The 19,061-nt window shown below is 36.3% G+C and overlaps 1 protein-coding gene across 1 annotated transcript; it reads left to right on the top strand.

Moving 5' to 3' along the window:
- Window positions 1-6,699: 6,699 nt before the first annotated feature.
- LOC107591529 (cysteine-rich protein 2) lies at window positions 6,700-10,714 on the top strand. Its single transcript, XM_016280700.1, has 4 exons — window positions 6,700-6,784; window positions 9,129-9,223; window positions 9,525-9,579; window positions 9,721-10,714. The coding sequence occupies exons 1-4, from the start codon at window positions 6,742-6,744 to the stop codon at window positions 9,765-9,767; spliced, it is 240 nt and encodes a 79-aa protein (XP_016136186.1). The 5' UTR covers window positions 6,700-6,741; the 3' UTR covers window positions 9,768-10,714.
- The last annotated feature ends 8,347 nt before the right edge of the window (window positions 10,715-19,061 follow it).

Here is a 19,061-nt window from a genome sequence, read left to right as displayed (position 1 = left end):
ATGCTTCCCAGAATGCATTTATGATATGCTATTTAGGCATGTCCTATATCTCTTTATTTGTAAAGAGTAAGATCTTTCCTGGTTACACTTAAACACGCATGGAGAAGATACTACATGTACAGTAGGCGTGTTCTGTAGTGATAATTTAAAGATTGGGCGAGAGATGGTAGCAAGAGGGGCTGCTTTGAAAGGAAATATGGGGGAGTGATAGAGAGAGGGATAGGGGGATGGGGAGAGAGAGGATGGGGGTAGGGAGGTGTGTGAGAGTGTGTGTAAAGGAGGGGGGCTCGGCTGATAGGGCCTCTTATTGGTTTGTTCAAATGGTGGGGGAGGGGCACCCAGCATACACCAGCTGTATGAGGAGAGAGAGGAGAAACAAAGGGTGAGATGGTGAGGGGGGCACTAAAATTCAGAGATAATTAAAATTCAGACAGGGCTGATGATTTAAGATGCTGATACGCTCAAATTAAAAATAACATGTGCTCGGATTCTGATTTGATACAATATTAAGCACAACAAACTTTTTCTCATGTTTTCAGTTGTTACATGGTGCTCATTCCCAGCACTCTGTTTCCTTAACCTTGACCAGGCAGATTTTATTCATCAAGAGATCTTCGTAATGCAGTGAAATGTGTATACGCACATAAGGCAGAGGAAGCTGTGCTTTGCATTATTTATTTAAAGGACAAAGGAATTACTGGAACCCTCTAAAACCAGTGTGACTAGTCTCAAAAAAGAGAGAGCGCGATCGCGCAAGATCGAGAGAGAGGAAGAGAGCAGACTGGGTGAGAATGAGCGATAGAAGGAAGGGGGAAAAAACACAGGAAATGAGAGAGGGAGAAGGGAGGAGAGCGCCCGGCCTCCTTGCGTTTAAGCCAAACCAAATCTGAGCGAATTGGCATTGGCCGATTCGGATAAGAACCGAGAGGAAAAAACTATCAGACAGAAAAAAGTTGAAGAGAAATGCCAAGAATGCAAAGGCTGGCTGACTCGCTCTCCCTTCTGAATGCATTTATAAACTACTACATTTCTGTCAGGACCACTATCGTCAAAGATGATTGACAACTAGCATACAGTTTGGATTGGCGGTATGGTTCCGTTCTGGGCAAGAACTCCCTGCGCATCCATGCAGCCTAGCATGGATGAGAGCAGCGATAACCCCCCCCAACGTGAATGTATTGCAGATATCGTTAAAGTTCAATAATTTTATGTACACAGAATTGGTCTGATTCAAAGGAGAATCAGACGGCTGAATCCTGGCTGACAGAGGAGGAGCTGGGGATGGAGGAGGGTAATTAGCTATTGAGCAATGAGAAAACTGCTGATAATACTGAGGGACCTTATATATGAATGCTTAGATATGTGTCGTATTCCTATAGGTTGATGGGGATCAGCTGAGAGTCAGCTGATGCGAGCTTGACTAACGTGACCTTCCAGAACTAACGCTACACTGCAAAAATTTTTGTAAAAACGCTACGGACAAATACTGTTAACAGGTTAACAGTAAGTTCCCGTACTATATACAGGGAAAAACTGTAAAATATCTAACCAGACATTTCATGTAATTTCACAGTAAAATGCTGTTAATTTTACAGTTTTTAGAAGTAAAAATAACAAATCAATGTATAATTTACAGTCAAAAACTGTAAACTGATATTCTCAGAATTCCCTGCATGACACTCCACATTTGAAAGTATTTTGTTTAAATAATCATGTTTTTTAAATAGTTTTTGTTGTTAGTTATGTATATTTGGGCTTTATGTTACATCTTCTGTTGTTTAATGAAAGTTGAATGCATTATTTAAGTATCATGTGTGTTACCATGATGGTGTTTAGTGTTTGTATGAATGACTCTGTGCACCTTCTATATATTAGTATATACTTCTGCTTGTGGCGAAGCTACTTGTGATGAGCTTTGATTCTTCATGTGGCTTTCTCTTTTACCACCTGCATTATTATGGTGGTTGTCAGTATGTTAAAGGTACAAAACAGATTTTAATAGCAGTGTGCATTGTTGAATTTACTGGTTTACATTCAAATTTTCTTGTTTGTAAATTACAGTTTTATACTGTAAACTGTACAGTTTTTGGCCGTAAATGTGTTTACAGTTTTTCTGTATTTTTTACAAAATTATTCTGGCAACCACAGCTGCCAAAATTATTTTGTAAAAACTACAGAATTTTTTTTTTACAGTGTACGCTTGATTTTCACACTGTAAGCCGAAAGCTGGTTTTGATTAAGATGCGTCGACTTGGGTGTTGGTAGTCAGCATTAATTAGTGGAAGACCTGGGTTTAATTACCTCTGCGGGCCTGTAAACATAAAAACATGTCTACTAAACCTAAAAGTATGTTATATCATTGTTCTTCAAAAATGGTATAGCACCTGGGATGTCTTAAGCTGTCTGTGAATAGTCGCACATCACCAGTTGGCTGAGACAGATGAGTTTACTGATTGGGGATCGCTGTGATGTCTTTTGGAGTAGAAATAGTGGGATCCTGGTCTAGGCGTTCCGTGCTGCGTCTTCCCTTAACATCAGAGATTGAATGTGTTTGCCAAGTTTCTGGTACGTCGGGCGTAGATTCGCTGTCTGCTTTCAAGTCTCTTGGCTCAATGCATGTCATGCCAAAACCTACTGAGATTTACAAACATTATAACACGCACAGTCGTACATAAATCACCCACATGCCAGCTTGTCTCAAGCCTGCAGCTCTGTAACTTAACATGCCACATACTGTTCACATAAACATGCTTTATGGCATGTTATTAATGCTTGTCAGTATTGTATGCACTGGGTTTTAAACACAAAGCCCCATAACAGCAAAACCTACAAATACCAATCGTGATCTCTCTGTAGTCGCTAACAAATTCGCTAGCAAATGTGTCTTATGTTCTCCAAGGCTGCATTTATTTGAATAAAAATACAGTAAAAACAGGAATATTGTGAAACATTATTTAAAATCCAGTCTTAAGTGTCACATGGTCACCTTCAGAAGTCATTTTAATATGCTGAAAAATCAGCTTTGGCATCACAGGAATAAATTGCATTTTTAAATGTATTCAAATAGAACGCAGTTGTTTAAAATTGTAATAATATTTCACAATATTACTGTGTTTTTGATCAAATAAATGCAGTCTTGGTGAGCACATAAGAGACTTCTTTCAACAACATTAACAAATCTTAATATTACAAACTTTTGATCGATAATGTAGCTCTTATGATTTGATTATTTAATGAATCATTCAGAAATGCTTAATCACTCAGGAGTGAGCAGTTTGAATCAGTCTGACAAATTCTTTGTTGAATGAACTCACCGAATCAGTTATAATCAATAATAGAAGTTCAGTTGATATAACTATTATACTGCTCTTACTTGCTCTGCAAGAAAGCAAAATATATTCTCTATTTATCTGTTTTTATAGTTATGATAGATAAAACTTATGCTTATTACTACATACTGGTAAAAAATGTATAGCCTGAATGCACTGTAAATCGCTTTGAATAAAAGTGTTTACTAAATGCATAAATTATTAATTATTATTAATTATAATTATTATGTAAAAAGCATAGATCAAACGTATGCTTATTATACTTATTACATTAATAAGTAGGCCTATCTAATGTAATAATATGAAAAGGAAAATAAAACATATCAACTAAAAGAGAACAAATGTTTTTTAATGTTGTAATTTATTTATTATAGCTCTCTAGATGGTTCCCAGAATGAAGACGTTTTGAAGCCCCTGTACTAATGCACACTCCTAAGTCTTATTTTGCTACATATTACATTATTCACATTTTCATAAAGGTCTAATACAAGAAGGAGGTAATATTCAGGATATTTGAATGTACAGTGAAACCGTTTTCAACATTTTGTAATAATATTTCACTGACAGAAGCATCTGAATCTCATTTGATCCCACAGCTACCATTTTGGGATGCTTCATTTAATAATTCATGGCTAATCTTTAGCCAAATAATTTACATGCTCTCTTTTCATTGGCAATTCACCAACATGTATAATGTATATTTATAGTCCTGAATACATTTGCTTTGACATAAGATTAGTCTTATGTGTCGTGTAGAAAATTTACTTTGAAGTGCAAACAACTGTTTTCAGTATAAAAAGGCCCAGTACAGCTGTATGTGGTGAGTACTTTCTGAATCTGTATTCATATGGCAAACGTTGTGTACAGTCTGCTTGATTAAGAGGGCGACACAGCTTACCCCACTTTCCTCTACTCTTATTCTATCCCCTCTCCTCCATTTCTCAGCCAGAAAGAAGAGGATTTAGGCTAGTTTTTCAGAGCCAAACCAAACCAGCATGAGAAAGGACAGAAAGAGAAGCCCTCCCTTCCTCTAACCCTGTTTTGCTCTTCTCTGTGTAGTTTGGCAGTAGACGCTAATGTGTGTGTGTGTGTGTGTGTGTGAACAAGCGCTCATGTGGACAGGGCTCTGACTCTGCTGTTTGGTGAAGTTCCCAGTTGGGCTTGATGGGAAATGTTTTTTATCCCTCACTGAATGAAGTTGGTTCAGTACACAAGACTGTTGAGCAACCATTGGAGCAAATGCTGAGAAGAGACTCACGCTCAGCACTTACCTGTCCAACAGAAACACACTATATTTAATATATATAGATATACACTGCCTATTTTTTAAAAATCTTTTTGAAAAAGTCTCTTATGCTTATCAAGGCTGCATTTATTTGATTCAAAATACAGTTATATTGTGAAATATTGTTACAATGTACAATAACTATGTTCTATTTTAATATATTTTAAAATGTAATTTATTCCTTTGATATAAAGCAGAATATTCAGCATCCATTACTTCAATCTCTAGTGTCACACGGTACTTCAGAAATCATTAATATGCTGATTTGCTGCTCAAGAAACATTATAAATGATGAAAACAGTTGTGCTGCTTAATATCTTTGTGGAAACCGCAATTTTTTTTTTTCAGGATTCTTTGATCTTGAATCTTGACATTTCAAAAGAACAGCATTTATTTGAAATATAATATTTTTTGCAACAATGCAAAAATCTTTACTGTCACCTGATCAGTTTAATGCATCACTGATGAAAAAGAAGTATTTATAAAAAATTAATAAAAAATCTTACTGACCCCCAAACCTTTGAACTACCATTAAAAAAATGAATATTTGGAAACTTTTGGGAAATACACATGTTGTTATACATGTTATTTACAGAAATATTTCCATCTGTGCACCACAACAGAAATAAAGTTTAAAAGTGTAGGCTATTGGTTACCTTCAAAGGGTTTTTTGTTGTTGTTGTTATTTTGCACCACTGGCCAATATGAAAGTTGTGTTGAATTTATTATAATGACATCTAAAAGAGATGGATGCAGCATCGTGCAATTGCAAACATTTTCAGTTGCTGACGAAGTTTTAGAAATATAATTCAGCAATAATGAATATATAACAAAAGTGTCCATCAACATGGCGGATTCTATGAGGCATCCTGCTCCATTTGATATAAAACAGCTTTTATTCAACTAATTCTTGGAGTCTTCGTCCCATGTAAATGCATATGATTTAAAAAATATTTAAATGAGAAAAAAATATTGGGAAAAATATAGGATTATGAGGAAAACATAGTGAGTGCACCTCTAAAGGCTGCCCTTTTATTGCCTTAAAAAAATAAAAAATACTCCAACAGTGCAACATGCTGTAGTTGTTTTAAATAGTGACAAAGTGAAGTGACGCATTCATAGACAAAAATAATTAGAATTGATAAAATCTACAAATATTCTGTTGCAGCTAAGCACTTGCCATTTATTATATAGAAAAAAAATCACATGCAGGAATTCCACATTGAATTGTTTAGACACGCAGACCATAACAAAGCTCTTCCTATTTAAATGAAGTCTATGTGTTTTCCCTTCCAGCTCACACATTGTGGAGGAGTTGTGTGTGTGTGTGTGTATAAATCAGGCTAAACTGAGGGCAATAGTGCATTGCAACTCGAGCCAGACTCTTATTCATCCTTTATATCTCAACACACACATACAAAAAAACATGCTCTCAGTCTCTGCTTCAATGACTCTCATTCTCACGGCTTTCTGTGCTCATCCAATCAAGCTCCCTTCGGTGATGTCATCTGTGTGTGTGTGTGTGCCAGCAGTTTTGGGTTTCTCCTAAAGTCCCGTTCTCCCACACTGGAGCTTTTTAATCTCTCGGATGGAGAGAAAGAGGATGAAAAAGGGCGAGCGGACAGATCGAGGGGTTGAGAAGCGGCGACCATGACAACCTATGAAATTTGAGCGGCTGACATCTGTGTCGCTCTCGTTCCCTCTGTCCCTCTCAATCTCCCTCTCTGTTGTTTCTTTGACTCGCATCCAGCAAACAAACCCACAAGCTTTCATTTCATAACAGACTCCGATAAGTCTGATGACCTCACGTGGCCCTCAACATCATCTTTGATTTCAAACCGCAACGACTGACCACAGCAGAAGTGTGAAGTGTCTTTAAAACAGCCAGACTGACTTAAGCCCAACCCCGCTATGACAGTCTCATCATATCACAGCACCCACACACACTTCTGACCAGCATTTTCCTCCTCTCTGTCATCTGACTGTTCCAATTGAGCTTTTTTTCTTTTGAAATAATTTCTTGCTTCCTGTCACCGCACTGCTCTTGCCACATCCTTTGCTGTCACAGTTGAGACGCTCGCGCATCTCAACATCTCACGCATCACAAAGTGTTCGAGATCTGCTACAATGGTGAGCTTCTGTCCTATATGTGGGAAGCCTGTTTATTTTGGTGAGTGGCATTTGGGGTTGGAGGGATCCATTATTAAAATGCTTAAAACATACTGATTAAGATGATATTGAGGTTTTATGTAGTTCTCGACATTGAGAAACATCAGAGTAGAGCGCTGAGTTGCTGCATGTTATGCGTTTAGTGGTAAAAACTTCAGATCGGGTTCTTTTTTGACTTAAAAGTCTCCATTATTTTGATTTGCTGTTGCTGTATTTGAGTATATTATACTGTAGTTGTGTGTTCGTGTGTGTATAGTTGTGTGATAACGTCTTATGTTAACCACAGGGCGTTCTAGAAAGAGCATAGCATATGCTAACTTCAAATGAGCTTTAGTTTCTGCTTTTATGCTGGGTCAAACAAGCTAGTTTTTGTGTATCCAAGGTGTGTGTAGGCCTATATCTCAATGCCTTTGTGTAGCGTTAATCAGTCTGCAGCCTCCTAACCGCCATCAGCGCCTCACAACATGAGTCACACGAGCACAGGAAGTGTCTGCCTGTGGCAGGAAGTGGAATAGGCCAGGGCGAGAGAGGCTTGACTGTTTAAATTGGCAGATAACAATGCAGAAACCTATGAACACTTGAAGAAAGATGAGAATTTGGCCAGAAAAACCCTGTAGCTGCCAGTCGAAGAAAAAAGCTCCTTCTGTTATTGAGCTGGACTGCAGGCAGGTGTTGGTTCTGCCAGAAAGAGAAAAGCTGAAGGTTCAGACTCAGTCTAATTCTAGAGGTTTCATGTTCAGGGTTTCAGTAGGAGGGCTCGTGCTGGGCCCACATGGAAGGGTAATGTCTACATAGAGCTCAGTTTCAGTCCAAAACGAATGTGGAATCGACAGAATGAGGAATTTAAAGTGTAGAATCTAAGTTCAGATTCTCATTTTCCTAATTAGAAATAGAATTATTCCAGTTTTTTTTTTTTTTTTACAACAGAAAATAATTTTGACTCATCCCTCATATGCAAAAAAAAAGATTATATAAAACCTATGAGGCAAATACAGGAGCACAAATGCAAATGCAATTTCATTTCAGAGGATGAGCAGAAATAATTCCGTTTAAAATTTCAAAAACAAACATTTTTAAACCAAAATCATGCACCTCTGAGTGAAAAAGAGGAAATGAAGTTCAAATATGATGAGACAGAATATACATTATTGTGTTCATATATGTGTAACAAAATAACAGTAAAAGCTTTTTAGAAATATTTAAAGAAAAATAACAAAATTGCTAAGGCTTGCACCACTTGAAAACCTAGATTATATAAAAATGAAAGCTTATTCAAAATATTAATAAATACTATAATAAACAGTACTAATTCTAATTTACACATTTATTAGGGTAAGTGGAAACTGTTGCTAACTAATTCACAAAACTATGGAAGTCCATGTCTGCCATGAAAAAAACAAAACAAAACAGAAAAGGTAATTGTGACTTTTTATCTGACAATTATTACCCTTTTTCCTGCAATTCTGTGTTTACATGTCCCAATTGTGAAAAGAAATGTCCGAACTGTGAGCTAAAAAGTTGCAATTTCCTTTAAAAAAAATGTATTCCATGGTGGAAACAGGCTTCCATACAAAACTCACATAAGCAAAGCACCGCACACATCTATCCCATGATTTTAAATCCCATCCCTGCGTCTCAATGTTCATACTATCCATCCTAAATAGTATGTGAGATTAGAATTAGTGTCTCCCAAAGCATAGTATGTTGAAAAGAGTATGCCAAAAGATGGTCTACTATTTCAGGTTGATTTTTGAAGTGTGGAGCCGTGCACACTCTAATGGCTAATTAGGTAGAGAGGCTTAGAAAAAGGGGTTTGATTTACTAATATTCAACATTTAACCAGGTAAAAAATATGTATTTAATGTTATCTGTGTTATATTTCATCTGTAACAGCAGTGTCAACTTTTATAAACATCCTTTTGGTCGTTAACTTTTAAATGCATCATTATGCAGAAAATATGAGCAGAGTTCTCTGCATAAAGACCCGCGGCTGGCAGATCAACGTGCTACTTCTTTTCTCTCCAATACGGTAGGAAGTTAAATGAAATGCAATGTGGAGGATGTTAACTGTGACAAGATGATTGACAGGCCAGTTTACAGTGACAGGATGTGTGTAATTATGCGACAGAGCATCCGTTAAAGACTCAGTTGTGTGACGTGATAGTATGTCCCAAAGCTTGCATACTCTTCTACTGCACACTCAAAAGTGTATACTTTTTCTTCACCAAAAGAGTACATACTTATTAGGCACATTGAGACGCAGCACGTGACTCTTACCAAATTAACCCCAGCTTCAGTAAACACACCTGGCTGATTGCTTAACCTTTGACCTTTGATTTATGTAGGTGAGAAGAAGAGGTCATTGGGACGGGATTATCACCCGTTGTGCTTGAAGTGTCACAAGTGTAAAAGACAGCTAACAGCTGGCCAGCATGCAGAGGTATACATATTTATTTATATATATATATATATACTCTTTCATATATGGTATACCAGGGGTGCTCAAACTCGGTCCTGGAGGGCCGGTGTCCTTTAGAGTTTAGCTCCAACTTGCCTCAACACACCTGCTGGTAAGTTTGTAGTATGCCTATAAGAGCTTGATTAGCTGGTTCAGGTGTGTTTAATTGGGGTTGGAGCTAAACTCTGCAGGACACCGGCACTCCAGGACAGAGTTTTGGCACCCCTGTGCTATGCAGTATATGTTGCCTTTTAATGTCACTGTTTTTTACATCTCTGTGCAGCACGATGAAAAGCCATACTGCACTAACTGCTACATGAGAGATTTTGGACCCAGAGGTGAGAGCAATTGACTCTATTGTATGTGTGTATGTTTAGATAGATAGATAGTTTAAAAAAAAAAAAAAGTAAAAATTTTTTGTGTTAAGTATGTGTGTGAGTTTTCAGTATATTCAAATTTTGTATTTTTTTTGTGTGCAGGCAGCCGAAAACCTGTTGCTCGGACCTTTAACACGGCTGCTTCTTAAGCGAGATCTTGCAGTCTTGAGAAACACACACCATCTAGATTTACAAACAACAACAGACCTACAGTATCTGCTTTACACTGCCACGCACAGCAAACCACTGTAAAACACTGATCTCTCCTAACCACAGAATAAAACACAATTCCACCCCTTTGAGTCCATTCGTCATAAACTCATTAAAATAACCAGAACCTGCCAGATCGACAGCCATCCACGTTGGTATTCTCTCAGGGAAATGAGCTACTTCATGTTTTGAATTCTTTTGCCATGATTTCACAGCTAAGGCACCTAAACATTGTACTTTCTTTTTTAATTAGGTTGTATCTTATTCCTTAGAATGAGAGATGTAAAAATATCAAACTATATATAAAACTAATGTTGGTGTAGGAGGCTCTCATGTACAAGCATCATGTGTTTTTGGTTTAATTAATCAATTAACATGAAACACAATGTAATTTTTGTGCTCTATTATTGTTGTTCTTTTCTGGGATTTTGAGGATCAGCGGCTATAAAACAAAGAGCTTTTTCATGAGGCAGTAAATGTATCTACAAAGCAAAAATTACAATAATTAATCATTGTGTCTATTAGTTAGAAGCAGAAGCCTGCGTCCCAAACCTCATGGCGCATAAGTGATGGCTTTATCAGTTTTTGTTAGTTCAGGAAGAATACATATTTGATTTTATGATTTTATCTGGGTTTTTTTTCTCATTAGTTCGTTGAAAGGAAGTGTCACTCAGAACTGCCAGCTAGCATGTCAACTCATTGAATCAGTGGACTAATTTAATTTCTCTTATCCTCAAATCCAGAAAATAAACTGAAAAAGAATGTAATAGTTATTATGATTTTTATGGAATGTTTTTTTTTTCAGTTGAAAATGTTAATAATTGAAGATTTATACCTCAAAATGTAATTGCCTACAATTGGAATATAAATGATTGTTTTCATTTTGTCCACAAAAGTGAAGCTTTATTTATATTATGTAATTTTCATGTAATTCTATATCATCTATCTATCTATCTATCTATCTATCTATCTATCTATCTATCTATCTATCTATCTATCTATCTATAAATTCTAATACAATTATATAAATAAATAATAAATTATTATTATTATTTATGTATGTATTATTTATTATTATTTATATGGTGTACATATGGTGTTTTATATAAAATTCTACATATTATATCTAATTCTATTCTAATTCTACTATTAGAATGATCTATTATTATAAATTATATAAATGTAAAATATTGTGATATACTGTATATATATATATATATATATATATATATATATATATATATATTTATATTAGTATTATACATTTGAATTATGTAAATTATTTAAATATATAATATTCTGATAACTATACGTAATATATATTTATACAATGTAAATCATAATAATTAATAATACTTATAATTATATTAAGAAATATACTCATACATAGTGTGAATGCATGTAGATGCTTATGAAGATGAGCAGCCAATTAATTAAAAAAAATCCACATGCATTCACACTAAGTATGATTTACAGAAACACCCATCATCTGGAGCCAGAGAGAGCGAGAGAGAAACCTGGCAAATGGTCTTCACAAGGCCAGGGCAGTCTGCTGGAATGTGTCTGTGTGAGTGTGTGAGCTGGCAGCCTTTCTAGCAGACCTACTGCTGGATACCTGCTGTTGATCCTGTCAAACTCTCACACACACACACACACACACACACACACACACACACACACACACACACACACACAGGCACGTTCAAGAGCACATATGTGATTAGCTTCATGCATGAGCAAACATTTGCACTGGGGAAGAACATAAATCAGGTGAAGATCCGGGACTTAGTTTGGTTATCATTGCCGCTCCTTTTTTCTTCCAGATTAAGACAGAGAAAAAAATGAAAGAAAGGTGGCATGAAGGAGGTGGAGGGATTAATCCAGGGAGCGAGTGAGGGAGGGTGTGTGCATGTGTGTAAAGAGGGTTCCCTGCTGCAGCGTGTCTTTGAACTCACCCCCACCTTGACAGGTCACATGGTTTGTGTGATGCCAGCTGTCTCATTTGCATGTGTTTTAACTACACCACAAATCCATCAATTGGGAGAGAAAGCGCGAGAGAAAGAGAGAAGGGGCGGAGATACAAAAAAGGGGCTGCAGACACACTAAGAACTGATTGATGAAGAAAGATGCCTTCATTCCTATGGGCTTCAGAGATGTGGATGTTGTTAGATGTCCACCACACCCTCTGAAGGCTCATTTGATATGTGCATGGTGAAGAGGAGCATGATCGCCCATATTGCATGCAATGGGAACAGTCTCTGTTGCTAATATGGCTCATTTGGGGGTACATTTCATATCCAAACAAAAACAGTACAAAAATGATATGCTTTCTCTAAAAAAAACTTACTGTTGGTTTCAGGTTTTCTATATTGTTTTCTATATTTCATCATACCTGCAAGTTAATCATTAAACACCATTTTAATATTACAAGGGAAAAGTTATTTTCACGGCTGAATTTTCCAACTACTGTATGTTGCAGACAAACTGTATGACACTTTTAAAAGAATTTTAAGAATCATGTTTTTGCAAATATCCCTGTGATTTAATTTTTTTTTTTTAAATATCCCTTTTTTTAAAGGGATAGTCCAGCCAAAAAAAATTTAATTCTGTCAAAATTTACATAATTTCATGATTTTCTTTTTTCTTCTGTGTAATAGAAAATAAGATATTTTGAAGAATGTTGACAGTTTTGGTTCCCATTGACTTGGACTTTTTTATTTGGACAAAAAATACAATTTAAGTCAATGGTAACTGAAACTGGTTACCAACATTCGTTAGAATAACTAATTTTGTGCTTCACAGGAAGAAAAAAAACAGTTCACAAGTATCATAGTTGACTCTCCTCTGATAAATACTCTATCGTCAGGATATAGTCACATGTAGGATCAGGACAACTGTGCTACTTTAACAAGGTAACTTATTTGACAAGTAACATAGTTGACATTTTCACCATTTTGATTCATAATTTCAGTGGAAGGCCTTGGTCAACCACATTTTATTTTCTTGATTAGGTTAGCCTCAAATCTAAAGATAGTTTTTTTTAATTGAATTCCTAAAAATTTTGCAAACCATAGCAGTGTATCAAACATAGTTGACATCATTAATATATTCCATGACAATAGGTTATTGTAGATAAAATATCGAAATAAATGAGAGGACCCTTATCACAATATGTTCAAAATGTTCTATTTTCTGAAGAAAGTAAATATGCACACGAACTGAATGTCATCAGTGATATGATATGTGCCATAAAATTATAGAATGACTCGAATATATCAGAATGGGAGCTAAGCAATGCGTATGCATTCATAATATGCATAAAATAACACACTGTGAACACACTGTGCCTCATTGTTCTTGTTGGCTATTAATAGCAATAGCATCGTGCTTAATTATTGTCTTAACTGACTTGTCTTGTATTCAGAGATGTGTTAATAAGTACCCTGAAGCACTTCATAAGACTCGGTTTGTGCTTCTGTGGTGGAGGTTTCACAGTCACCCACTCATACGGTGACAATGTGGATTTAGGAGGCTAATGTCATTTTACTAATTCAAGCCTGGGCTAATAGCTAATGCTGTCAAAGAGTAAAGAAGCAGTCCATTCATCTTTAAAGAGACAGCAGCTCTGCAGACCACACTGCGTGAGAGAACGGTGCACTTCAAACAATGTGTTGTGAGATCATCAAACACAAAGGCGTGTGGGTATTTTCAACCCTGCAATGTGAACATGAGGATGTTTTTGTTTGATATGAAAATCTCATTGATATGTATGAGATACTGTGAGAGTGAAGGTCTATGTGTGAGCAATGTTTTGATAATGCCATTGAGAGAATACACAGTTTTCACTTTTGACGCGAAATCAACATATAAATCAATTATTTATAGGTGATGCTGCATATCAGACTGCGATTGAAAAAATAACACACTTTCAGCTTTAAGAAACAATGTACCTTCCAGCTCATTGTGTGTGCAGGAGCTGTTTCAGCCATGGTATCGTCACCCCCTGTTGGAGACTGGTGTTTAGTGCAGTCTCCATCAAAACAAGGGTTATGATAAGCATACTGCTTATGCAAAACACAGCATACGATTGACACTGCTGCCGTGTGCTGTTCCTAGGGGGTGTTCCAGCGGGACATCAAGATGCTGCTCCAAAGGTTCCTGCCACAGGCAGCTTGGTCCCAAAGATCCTGTCAGGGCCTCTCCAGAAATCAGTGGGAATGCCATCCTAAAGATTCCTGACACTGCTGCTCCAGAACCTTCTGAGGTCAGAGAGGTCAGAGTTACAGACACCACGCAGGTTACTTGAAAGGATGCCTTTTCAGAGCTTCCCAGGTCCCAGAGTTTATTATCCCAGCTTGAAGGGTCCTGCTGCAACCCCAAAACCTGCTACGGTTCCACAGCTCGGTGTCACGACAGCTCCAGTTTCAAAGCTTCCCAGAGGTTCCTGACAGGGTCACACTGGGTCATTTCCACCACAAATGTTCCTCTCATGATGGTGCAGAGATTCTTGCCACAGCCGCCAAAGAAATACGGTCAGTGCCGCCCCAGTGATTCCTGTCGTAGCCTCAGCCAGAGCTGGTGTCCAAGGCTGCTCCCATCCCAGAGCTCCTCTCTCAACCTGCCTGGTCCCAGAGGTTCCTGCTGAAGCCGCTCTGGTCCAAAAGGATTCTGTCAAGCATCAGAGGATCCTCTCACGTGCCCAGTGTTTCCTGTCACTGGTGTGATTCCTCCTTATTCATTAAGTGTGGGCCACATTAAAAAAACTTGTGATAGGAAATATGAAAACATAATAATCTGGGAATATTTACCATTCCTATCTTGCTTAAATTCTAGAGAGGTTAAGCCTTGTTTTACCAATTACATTAATCACTTCAAATGTTAATTAAAATAATAAACTCAGCAGGTAAGTAATACCAGGTAAGTAAAATCTTAAAGAGGAGTTACACTATGTGGTAAAGTAAGGTCATTTTTCATACTTTTCATACTTTTTTTATGCTACTTTGGGGCACCCAACAAGTGCCTCTTTCCATCCAACATGTTCATGCATCGTTAACGGCATGCGTACGTGTTCACTTTTATGAATAATTTTCTATAATTTAAAGATTTTAATTATATTTTACTACATTAATGGTTAAAACATGTCTGTGTATATAAGATAATAAAAACAATTACAAATAATTTACAACGAGAGTGACATTATTTAAAATGTAAAATCCTAAACATCCTAATTTCAGAATAACACTGGATGATCAGAATAAGTACACCTACACATTTCATTCAGTAAGTTACATTTTAATTATTGTACAATATTTTTACATAAAGTTTTTTCTTCTTAAAAAAGCACACAAACCCATACAAAGTCTTTGCTTATATCATATACATTCAAAGACAGAAAACTATAAATGGCACATTTAAACAACACTTTTACATTACACACAACATTTTTACACAATTCAATTTAGGATGGCTTAAGATATATAAGACAATATAAGGTTAAAAGCTTTCAAATGCAACAAGAATGTACAACTGTAAACGGTAAAATAATGGTATCAACAATTGTGAACAGTCTAACATGAACAACATTTAAACCAGTTAGAACATGAATATCTAAAAATGAACTTAAAGGGATAGTTGCAACATTTTTTACTGCATTTAATTTTCTACATAGGTGGTATAAAAGAGGAAAATATACATTTTTATAAAGATTTCATCTATTCATCATGCAGTTGTTTTATACAGTGCGTTTTGTAGGTTAAAATATGTATGCATATATCTTATTAACTTAAGTTTAATAGTCTGGAATACACTACACGACTTTTAATATCTGAACAGATTTGAAAACACTGGGCATCATACACTTACTGACTTTGTAAATAGTCACAGAGGAAAACTGGGCATCATACACTAAACGACTGAGGATCACACACTACAGACTTTAAAGTTTAAAGTCATTCCAATCACAACAAACTCATGCGCTGGTAGGAGATGCGTGACAAATGAAAACAATATGTATTCTAAAATCAGCTCAAAATATCAAAGAGGTTTGATATCCTCCGACTAGATGGAAAGCTGAGTCTGTGACCATCATTCACTACGTGCTTTTCTATGAAATCTGTCAACTCAAATCTGCAGACAGGCTCTGACTTTCAGCAACTTATCCAAACTGTAAATCGGGGGGAAAGTTGTGTAGTGTAAGTGTGTGCTCAAGTAGTGTTTATTCAAGTTTAGACTTGAATGACATAGAGTATAAGACAATGTGAAATGTTCATTCATGTTGATGTTCAGTTTGTGAGGTCAGTCTATGATATTTAGATCCTCTGTTTATAAGTTTAAATTCAACTTATTATACAGTAAAAGCTTATGCATTTATTCTCCCACATGCATATACACTACTGTTCAAAAGTTTGGGGTCTGTAAGATTTTCTTTTTTGAGAGAAATTGATCATTTTATTCAGTAACCATGCATTCATTTGATCAAAAGTGACAGTAAAGACATTTATAACATTATAAAAGATGTCTATAGCAAATAAATGCTGTTCTTTTGAACTTTCTATTTATTAGGGGTTTAACAAAAATATGATGTGGCACAACTGTTTTCAACATTGATGTTATTTGAATACCAAATCAGCATTTTAGAATGATTTCTGAAGGATCATGTGACACTGAAGACCGGAGAATGACAATTTATACTGTATTTTTTATCAAATAAATGCAGTCTTGGTGAAATCTTACAGACTCCACCTTGGCCCTTTGCCATCGTCAGCTGAGGTCTGTGGTCTCACCTTCTTAAAATCCCAATATATTTGGGAGTGATTCAAAGAATCTTTTAGTGCATGAGAAACACAATCCAAACATGACTGAATCATTGCTTATGTCATTGAAATAATCTGTTATAGCTTCAGTGGGCACTAAAAGCATGAAGAGTTCTGGCTCAGATGGGATGATTCTGTTACCACATGAAAGCAACAGGGACCAAAAACACCAAATTGACTCTTTGTGTTTATTGGTTTCTAGATGACTAATCAATGCTTGGACTGGAACTGAAGTCGTCATATGGTTACTGGAGTCTACAGCTTTTGGCGACACCAAAGCTAATTCAGCAAAACTATATTTAAAGTTGGCGGCAAAACCCCCCCAAACATTCCCACCCTTGTAATGACTACTTAGTGATCTGAATACTTAGTGGTTAAGAGACCACAGTACAGTCAGTTTAGAAAAGAGAATACTGTAATGTATCAGAGGATACCCTGAGTGAGTTGAGGTCAAAGATGTCTCTCTCAACACTCGCTTCTTCTCATGTGTGTGCCAATTCAATCTTTAATCAAATTCATAAAACTGGATGATGCATGTGATTTATTCAGTCAGATGATGAATTAAAGGGACACTTCAGCTAAAAATTAATTCTGTATGACTTTTTCTTTTACTGTTCACTATTCACTAAATATCCACTTTTTATAAGCACTCATGAAACAGAAGTCATGAATTCATTGTTCTTTTAAGTCTGATCTGGCAATGAATCCGTTGATCCAGTTCACAAAAACAAGTTGAATAGTTTGTGAAGCAATCTGAACCAGATTTGGTGTTGTGCAAGATCCTATTCCCCCTAGAATCGTACCATTTCCTCAACAGAGCCCTTCTATTGGCTAAGACAACACTGTAAAAAATAACCGTGAATTCAACGGTAAAAGACTGTAAAAATGCTACAGTAAAAAACCTGTTAAATGGTTAACGGTAAATTCCCCTACTATATACGGTGAAAAACTGTATTGGACATTACATGTATTGGACAAACTTTACGGTAGTATACCATTTTTGGAAGTGAAAAAGACCATATAATTTACAGTGAATAACCGTAAATTGACATTCCCAGAAATCCCTGCGTTACAATTCAAATGTGATGTTTTTTTGTTGAAATAACGGTGTTTCTTCTTAGTTTTTTCTTATCAGTTTTGTATATCAGGGTTGGGGGCTGACGAGACGTGAGACGTTCGGATCCAAATGCAAAGCTTTATTTCAGAGACGTGGTAAACAGGCAGGGTCAAAACACTGGCAAACAGGTATATGGCGGGCAAAACACAAGAATAGTCACCGGGCTAGCGTAGGTCACCGATCAGCAGACAGAGTCACAGGGGCAAGGCTAAAGGGAGGAATCCAGGAAAACAGGGGAAGATCAAAACCGGAGAAAACAGACAAGGCAAGGCAAAACTAGGAAAACACGGAGACTCGGAAAGGGGTACAGGCTAAACAATACTCAGCAGAGAAATGTGGTTAGAGTGGGTGTTTATATAGTGAATGAGGTAATTAGAAACAGCTGTGTGCAATGAGTGCAATCAGGGCAGTGTGCAAATTGTGCAAAGAATGATGGGAAATGTAGTCCGGGGTGTTATGCAACAGTTTGTGTAGTGCGAGAGTCAATGAAATGGAAAGGGTGACCTCTGGTGGTGAATAAACAGAAGTCCATGGACTGAATTCGTGACAGTTACCATGATGGTGTTTAGTGTTATTATTTAAAAGCTGCTTGTGATGGGCTTTGGTTCATCATGTGACTTTCTCATCACCTCCTGCATTTGGTGGTTATCAGTGCATTAGAAAGGTACAAAACAGATTTCAGTACTTCAATAGGTTGGTATATTAACATTATATCAGTTAATGAAATTACGGTATTTAACTGTAAATTTAAGTTAAAACCGTAAAACCTAAAACGTTACTACCGTATTTTTTATGGTAAAATTCCGGCAACCACAGCTGCCGTTTTTTTACTGTAAATTTTACGGATTTTTTTTACAGTGAACCTTTTCATGGGTACTCTGTTAAGTGCCTGATTAGAAATGATGAAAAAGTGGTTTAATCATGAAAACATGTACATACACTACCATTCATAAGCTTGGGGTCAGTCCAATTTTTTAAAAGAAATTAAAACTTTTATTCAATAAGGATACATTCAATTGATCAAACATGACAGTAAAGGCATGTATAATGTTGGAATTTTTCTATTTCAAATAAATGCTATTCTTTTAAACTTTATATTCAACAAATAATCCTATATTAAAATTGAACAGCAAATTAACATATTAGAATGATTCTGAAGGATCACGAAAATTTAGCTTTGATCACAGGAATAAATTACATTCTAAAATATTTTCAACTGGAAAACAGGTATTTGAAATTGCAATAATATTTCAGTTTTTACTATATTTTTGACCAAATACATGCAACCTTGGTGAGCACGAGAG

The sequence above is a fragment of the Sinocyclocheilus grahami genome, unplaced genomic scaffold (genome assembly GCF_001515645.1).
Source record: "Sinocyclocheilus grahami isolate Dianchi unplaced genomic scaffold, SAMN03320097.WGS_v1.1 scaffold143.1, whole genome shotgun sequence".
NCBI classification, from domain to species: Eukaryota; Metazoa; Chordata; class Actinopteri; order Cypriniformes; family Cyprinidae; genus Sinocyclocheilus; species Sinocyclocheilus grahami.
Note: the sequence above shows the minus strand (reverse complement) of the source record. Positions and strands in the feature narration are given on the sequence as shown.

Excerpts from the sequence above, each read along its gene's own strand:
- LOC107591529 (XM_016280700.1), top strand. The coding sequence starts at position 6,742 with ATGGTGAGCTTCTGTCCTATATGTGGGAAGCCTGTTTATTTTG. Across the intron at positions 6,785-9,128 it reads TGGGAAGCCTGTTTATTTTG|GTGAGAAGAAGAGGTCATTG; the intron begins GTGAGTGGCATT and ends TGATTTATGTAG. Across the intron at positions 9,580-9,720 it reads GAGAGATTTTGGACCCAGAG|GCAGCCGAAAACCTGTTGCT; the intron begins GTGAGAGCAATT and ends TTTTGTGTGCAG.